The 7,435-nt window shown below is 47.4% G+C and overlaps 1 protein-coding gene across 1 annotated transcript; it reads right to left on the bottom strand.

Annotated features, from left to right (window-relative positions):
- Window positions 1-3,601: 3,601 nt before the first annotated feature.
- DUSP1 (dual specificity phosphatase 1) lies at window positions 3,602-6,898 on the bottom strand. The gene is made up of 4 exons (XM_081183807.1): window positions 6,183-6,898; window positions 5,726-5,874; window positions 5,258-5,477; window positions 3,602-4,710 (listed from the first exon to the last, which is right to left on the bottom strand). The coding sequence occupies exons 1-4, from the start codon at window positions 6,550-6,552 to the stop codon at window positions 4,340-4,342; spliced, it is 1,110 nt and encodes a 369-aa protein (XP_081039933.1). The 5' UTR covers window positions 6,553-6,898; the 3' UTR covers window positions 3,602-4,339.
- Between the last annotated feature and the right edge of the window lie 537 nt (window positions 6,899-7,435).

Here is a 7,435-nt window from a genome sequence, read left to right as displayed (position 1 = left end):
TTCAAGTGCTGTTCAAAAATGGGAAGGGAGCTTGTCAGGCTTTCATAAAGCAAGAATTCCAGAACTGTGGCACCACCAGTGAGAAGGCCCTGCGGCAACTGTCCACCAATCAGAACAAGCCAGAGAACAGGGCCTTCGATGCAAATCTTAAATCTGAGGGTTTAGAAAAGGTAAGTTGTAAATTTTATATTAAAATCTTTATGCACGTGTTGAATGCTAAGGGTCTCTGTTTATTCTGCTGCTCCTTGGCTGTTCTGTAGCAGAGGATAATCAATAATGAAGCAAATCAGAATACTGCATATGGAAAGCTTTACATACAAAGCTTCCTAATGTGCAACATAATCTTCCAAGAAATGAAATTTATTCAGATAACTATTAGCAACACATCACAATGAGATGTCTGGGTGATATGCATGGTGAGCAGGCTGACAGTAGCTAAGTAAAGATTTAGCCAGTGGTCATACACCACCTTGATTTAGTGATTACGAGCTGTCAGATGAAGTCATTGGAACATAAACTCCTCCTGGCTGCACCTGTGCAAGCATGTCTCCAAATGACCTGCAAGGCAGAGGAAAGCAGAATTTGAGCCATAGGGCTAAAATGGGTGCCCATGCTTCTTTCTGTCTTTTATAGCACAGCACTAAAGAGGGAGGAAAAGGTGGGTCTCACATGACAGACCTTGTCAGAGGCCTAGGAGGGATAGCATGCAAGAGATAATTTCATCCAGAGACTACGGGGCTAGCCTTGAATTTAAAAGTGGATGGGAACAAATCCCAGATTGGCTATATGTCTCAAGAAAACTAGTTTTACTCCCATTTTACAGACGGATAACTGAAGTTAAGCAATCAAGACTATAAAATACTCAGCATAAGAGGATTCTTTGGGTGCATGGTGAAGAATTATTCCAGAAAAGGACATGTTGGCTACAATCCTGCACACTGTTCTACATACCAAGTTCCTAAGGAAAGTGTTTTCTGTTGTCTGCCCACTGGCATTAGGAAGATCCCAGCAGGGCCAGCTCAAGAAATTTTGCTGCCTGAGGTGGAGGACAAGATGGTGCTCTTCCCCCGGGTGCATGCAGAAGCCAATTGGATTGGTAGTTGAAGCTTACTCCAATAGTGGTGAAAGGTACTTGAGGGCAGCAGACCACATGGCACTCACAGCTCTGTCTCCACCCCACCCCTCAGCATCTGCTGCCTGAGGCAGCTGCCTTCCTCTTTCTCATCATAGAGCTGGCCCTGGATCCCAGTATGAGTCCACATTGTATTATCCTGTATGCACTGGTCACTCAATAACATTGCTTTGCATTGAAAGGGTAGGCATGCGGATCGTTAAATCTCAGCTATAGAGCTTCTTTGGTGCCCTTAAGATAATTCACAGTCACTTATAATCTCACCTGTGAAATGGGAGCAACAATGCTAACTTACCTTATAAACATTTCACATGGAGATGGGAGATTTTGGAGAGGAAAGAACAGACCAGATAGACCAGGTACTGGGAACGTCTGGTGCTCCAGGTGTTGTTGAACTGGCCGTGCGTGCTGGGGATGATGGGAGGCGTAGTTCCACAACATCTGGAGGGCCAAAGGTTCCCCAAACCTGAGACAATGCCTTCCACTCATGCCCCTATTGCTCCTTCCCCACACATTCCTCCCTGCCCCACCATGTAAGCAGACTCTACACTCCCGGAAGAGAAGCAAGATGCTAATGGTATTGCTAAGGGTACTGTTAACTGCAACTGTTTGCAGTTAGCAGTGCCCTTAGGGGCAAATATCTGTGGGGATGCCAATTTAAACAGAGTATCAGCACGGATCCCTGATCCTGGCCAAATACAGTGGTGCCCCGCAAGACGAAATTAATTCGTTCCGCAAGTTTTGTCGTCTAGCGAATTTTTCGTCTTGCGAATCACGAAATCCCATAGGAATGCATTGAAAATCAATTAATGCGTTCCTATGGTCAAAAAAAGTCCAAACAAAGCCAAATTTGGTACAACAGTTTATTAACTGCTCTTTAAAGTCACACATACTGTAAAGAGCAGTTCAAAAATTGAAGGGAAAATAAATTAACTTTATAAACAAAACATGTCTTTGTTTTTAGACAAAGGAAACAAAGCCACGAGACGTTTTCGTCTTGCGAAGCAAGCCCATAGGGAAATTTCGTCTTGCGAGGCAAATCGAAAACGGAAAAACCTTTCGTCTAGCGAGTTTTTTGTCTTGCGAGGCATTCGTCTTGCGAGGTACCACTGTAAAAGAAACCGGTTTAAGCATTTATTTATTTATTTTTAAAAGTATGTTTAATTAGGAGTAGTTTGGCCCACGTTTCCATGGCCCAGCATGCATGTTGGCTTCCCCTTTTCTTTCCTTAGAACTAGTTTGAGAGAAAATGAAGCTCAATGCAAAACCCTCTAACACAGCCTTAGGCAATGCAACCCAACTTTAAGCATCACTCACAATGGAAACTGCATAGATCTTTGGGACTTACTGCTTAAACTTGATCACTGGCAAGTTTAGTCACCCTTAATGACCAAGAAAGTAGCTAATGACAAACCTATCCTAACACACTCAAGATAAAGCCGGGGGTGGGAGGGAGATGGGGGGGGATGGGACAAAACAGCTTTGGACCCCTTTCCCTATACATGGCATTGCTATTTGCTCAGAGTTCACGAACATTTATGATGCCCTCATAGATGTGCCTGGATGCCTTCTTACTGTGCTGTAGGCTCGAACCCAAAGTTGTCCCGAGGCAGCAGCAACACCCAAGGCTACCCAATCTCTGCCCCCTTCCCAACTTTCATCATTTTTAGATTAGTTAGTAACATAGATCATGTCTAATGGTGGTGGGTTTTATATTTTTGATCATCAATATTGGGATGCGGGTGGTGCTGTGTGTTAAACCACAGAGCCTAGGGCTTGCTGATCAGAAGGTCGGTGGTTTGAATCCCCGCGGCGGGGTGAGCTCCTGTTGTTCAGTCCCTGCTCCTGCCAACCTAGCAGTTCGAAAGCACGTCAAAGTGCAAGTAGATAAATAGGTACCGCTCCGGCGGGAAGGTAAACGGTGTTTCTGTGCACTGCTCTGGTTCGCCAGAAGTGGCTTAGTCATGTTGGCCACATGACCCAGAAGCTGTGCGCTGGCTCCCTCGGCCAGTAAAGCGAGATGAGCGCCACAACCCCAGAGTCATCCGCGAGTGGACCTAATGGTCAGGGGTCCCTTTACCTTTACCTATCATCAGTATACCCACTTTCCTCCTCTGCCAATTAATAGCTGATCCAGATAGTAAAGAATGCTAATAATCTGTTTCGGGGTTCACATTTCCCCCCCTGCTCTAATAGCTTGTGTGTGTATGTTTCTCTTGACTGCAATAGCCATTTGTACAGCACAAGAGGGTAGATCCTACATGTGGTGCTTACTGGAGTTTGGCAAATGACTTTGTATTGGGGCTTGGATTCTTCTACAGCACCATTAGGGACCCTGCAATAAGTCCTATGGAACACAGAGCTAGTACAAAGGAGATGTCTGCTTTCTGGACTTCACATACTTACCATTGCAATTTTTCAGCATATTATGAAAAGGGAGTGGGGGAAGGATCTATAAAAGAATTAATATTTTCTTCAATAGAAATGTCATAATTTATTTGGTTTGTATAAAAAGGCACAATCATAACAAAACCCATGTTCTTCTTTTGATAAGAAGAAATATATTATTTCACATCATAAATAAATCAGCAAAACATGTAACTGTTGGCAACCCAAAAACACAAACACTCCTTTGTGCTTTCAATGTCAGTGCTTCGGAATACAGTTCTTAAGATCTATTTACAGGATTACAGTACCCAAAAAATACTGAGGTATTTTGTTTGTTTCTTTCAAAAAGAAAATGAAACTTCAGACTTGAAAGGCAGAACGCACACAAAGCAATTACACTGTAAAAAATAAATAAATATCTGGACATCCTTGTACAAGGGGACAGTTCGACTGCAGCCTAGCACACCCAGGAATGAGAACACTTTCAGATTTGCTACTGAAACAGACTGACAAACAGAAAAACTGTAAAAGAGGAATTATTTCAGGAGTAGAAAGCAAATGTCCTGCATGCTTTTTCTCCTTTGTAGGCAGCATCCAAACATTGGTCAAAAATGCATCTCAGCAAGATCTAGCAGAAAGAACCTGGCTTTCTGGAGTCAAGAGATGCTGCTCTGAGCTGGTGGATCTTGTATTGCTCTGTAACTGCAATGAGAGGAGTCCGGTGCAAGCTAACAGACCTGCCCTCAAAGTTATTGCACTTTTCAGGTAACAGCAAAGGGCATCAAGTCTTTGTGTACAGGGCCCACCTGCACCTGCTTTTCAGCAGCTCGGAGAGGTTGTGATAGGGCTCTGAAGGTAGCTTAGTGCGCTGGAAGCAGAGTGGACAGGGATGGAGACGGGGAAGTTAAAGACCGTTGTAGTGGATGTTCCTCTGTCCAGTGCAGACATTGCCGGGCTCCCAGCCTCTGCCGAGCAATTTGGAGCAAGGACCTGGGACTCAAATTGCAGCAGTTGCCCCATGAAGCTGAAGTTGGGGGAGATGATGCTTCTCCTCTGCTTCACAAACTCAAAAGCTTCATCCAGTTTGACTCGGTTGGTCCTCATAAGGTAAGCAAGGCAGATGGTCGCTGAGCGGGAGATGCCAGCCTGACAGTGAACAAATACTCGCCCACCATGGTTTTTAACAGAGTCTGAAGGAGCAAGCAAAACATCAACATTAGCAAGAGTTTTCCTGTAAAGCTTCAAAGCTGCTTTTCATTCTCTGTGCTTGAGGGGCCATCTTGCCTAACCAGCTACAGCAATACGCTACACAGCTGGGAATGGAGCTGGATGCACAAATGAAGGTGTGCAAATAAACCAATATGGATGTTGTTTCAACTTGATTATAATCACCTACTCCAACTGTGGCCACTAAATCTTGCTAGAAAATTCCATCAGCATGAGACTGGTTCAGATTACCAGCTGATCCCTCCAACACCCATGCTAGTGGATCCAATGACTCTTTATAAAGTCTAGTATGCTTTTTGGGATTTCACAATGCTATCTTCTAAAAGAAGCCCAAGCACCATCGTAGCTACAGATTTATTTCAGCTGGTGCTATTTTGATCCCTAAGGAAATACCCTGCATCTCAAATTTAAATGATGCTGGAAGTGTCTGCTAAGGTGCTGGCACCCAAGGGATACTATAAACTCAATATGTAGGGAGTGGGGGGGGGGAGAGAGAGAGGACTCGTTTACCTATGAAGTCAATTGCTTCGTTAAACCAGCAGCTGATGTCAGCTTTGTGGTTGTCCTCCACAGGGATGCTTTTGTACTGATAGTGTCCCTCAAAATGGTTTGGGCAATTGGCAGAAACGTTGATCAAGGCTGTGATCCCCAAAGCATCCAACATATCTTTCCTGGAAGCATGATAGGCGCTGCCTAGATACAGGAAAGGTAGGATCTCCACTGGACCACCCTAAAATAAAGGAGACAAAGAAACACAGTCTGTTAATCCTCTGCACTTTGATATGGTTGTTGTGTTATAATGAAACATTTGTTTTGCCTTGAATGCCTTGTGTTTCCAAAAGGAATATTTTTATACACACATTGGTGTCTTTCCATTCCAGGCATTTTTTTTAAAAAAAGGCCAACTGGTAATTCAAATAAAATAAAATAATTTTAAAAGCAAGTATAATTTTGATTCATGGATGCTTCCCAACTGACCTGATCATAGAGAGGAGTCCCACAGGAGCTGCAGTTTGAATCGGCGCTGCCAGGCACATTGTTTGCGCTGAGCGGCAGAGTCAGCCCCTTGGGAGCAGATGGTTTGGTGCACAACTCAGGGCAGGCAGACGAGAAGGCATCGTATCCTCCTAGAAGAAAATAAAGAAGAAAAGAGGTTAATATTGTCCGAAGAACAAACTCTAAGCAGCAGGGTGTGGGGTAGGAAGGGGAGGTAAAACTCCATTGACAGTCCAGTGGCCACTCCTATAAGCCCCTCTGTTAAAACAATGCAACTGCCCTAGGCTATTTGTCAATATCCGTTATTCTTACTACGTATTGCTCTTAATTCCGTTTACCCGGTGGGCCTTTGGAGCCCAGGGGAGGTGGATTGGCAGGGCAGAGGGCGCCTTGGGGAAGGCGACCTTCCTCTCCCTCTCTCTGCAGCCTTTGAACTCACCCCTGAGGAAGCAGACGCGGGTGTCCCTGGCTTCCCGGCAGAGGGTGTTGAGGGCGAGCAGGAGGGTGCTGTCCCTCTTGGGCGCCTCCAGGTCGGCGCTGCGCTCGTCGAGGAGCACGACGGCGTGGTAGAGCCCCTTCTGCAGCCGGGCGCGCGCCTCCTCGTTGGGCAGGATGTGCTCGAGGCCCATGGCCCCCTTGGCTCTCCGCCGGACGATGGTGCTCAGGCGGACGTTGCAGGAGCCGCCGATGTGCGAGGAGTTGAAGGAGAAGAAGGAGCGGCAGTCCAGCACCAGGCACTGCACGCAGCGGTCCTGGAGGAGCTCGCGGAGCGTCTCGCAGTCCAGGGCGCACACTTGCATGTTGACCATCGCTCGGGGCAGGGCAGGCAGCGCGGTGGGCGAAAGGGCGCTGGGCAGCCGCTTTTGTCTCCGTTCCCCGGGCGCCTCTTTGTTTAGTCCCGCCGAGCTCGTCTCGAACCGAAGCAGCGCTTCTTGCCAAACAGAAGCTGCCTCTCTTGTTCCTTGTTGGCGGGGGTCCGTAACTCCCACCCCGGTTCCAAAAAGTAAAAACGCCTGGATCGGCGAACGTGGAGATGGCAAAGACGACAGAGCCGCTAGCTTGGGCTTTGCTCTTTCTCTTGTGTTGGCAGCCTCCGTTGCGGGGCAGCTGCTGCTCGTTGCTTGTCTGTTGCAGTTTCCTTGCTGGACCAGCGGCGCAGCCTCGCCTTATATAGCGCCAGCCGCGGTTTGCTGCTTCGGCTTTTTTTTGTGAATGGGCCCCGGTCACATGACCCGCGGTGCCTGGGAAGACGTCACTTCGGCGGGGAGCCAGACAGACACTCCCATCCCGCGAGCGCTCGCGTCATCGAGCAGCCCGAACGGCAAAGTCACTTTGAATGTCCGCATGCCCAGAGCCCTCCCCGCTCCTGCAGGAAGCCGACTGATGCAACGCCGCGCGCGCTGCCGCCTCGCTCCTCCCGGGCTCCTGCCAGCCGGAGCCTGGTCTTCAGCAGCGGTGAGGAAAGGGCACACGATGTGCTAAAAGAAAAGCAAACGGCTTACAAACCCAGAAGCGCGCTCAGTACACATTCCAGATTCATTCATATTCTTCGCTGCTATCTAGACTTGGAATATGGGGAAAGTGTGGGGTGTCGATAGACCTCTCTGGGCCCCGCCATTGCCCTCTGCTGGCAGGAATTAAATCTCTCTTAGTTGCCAGAGAGGGCACAGCCGCTAGCAGAGCTACTCTGTT

Source organism: Podarcis bocagei (genome assembly GCF_964188305.1).
Source record: "Podarcis bocagei genome assembly, chromosome: 2".
Taxonomy (NCBI): Eukaryota; Metazoa; Chordata; class Lepidosauria; order Squamata; family Lacertidae; genus Podarcis; species Podarcis bocagei.
This window is presented reverse-complemented; position numbering and strand designations above follow the sequence as displayed.

Coding starts and splice junctions, on each gene's coding strand:
- DUSP1 (XM_081183807.1), bottom strand. CDS start 6,552: ATGGTCAACATGCAAGTGTGCGCCCTGGACTGCGAGACGCTCCGCGAG. Junction 5,875..6,182: donor CCGCGTCTGCTTCCTCAGGG/GTGAGTTCAAAG, acceptor ATTTTCTTCTAG/GAGGATACGATGCCTTCTCG. Junction 4,711..5,257: donor CGAAGCAATTGACTTCATAG/GTAAACGAGTCC, acceptor TTGCTCCTTCAG/ACTCTGTTAAAAACCATGGT.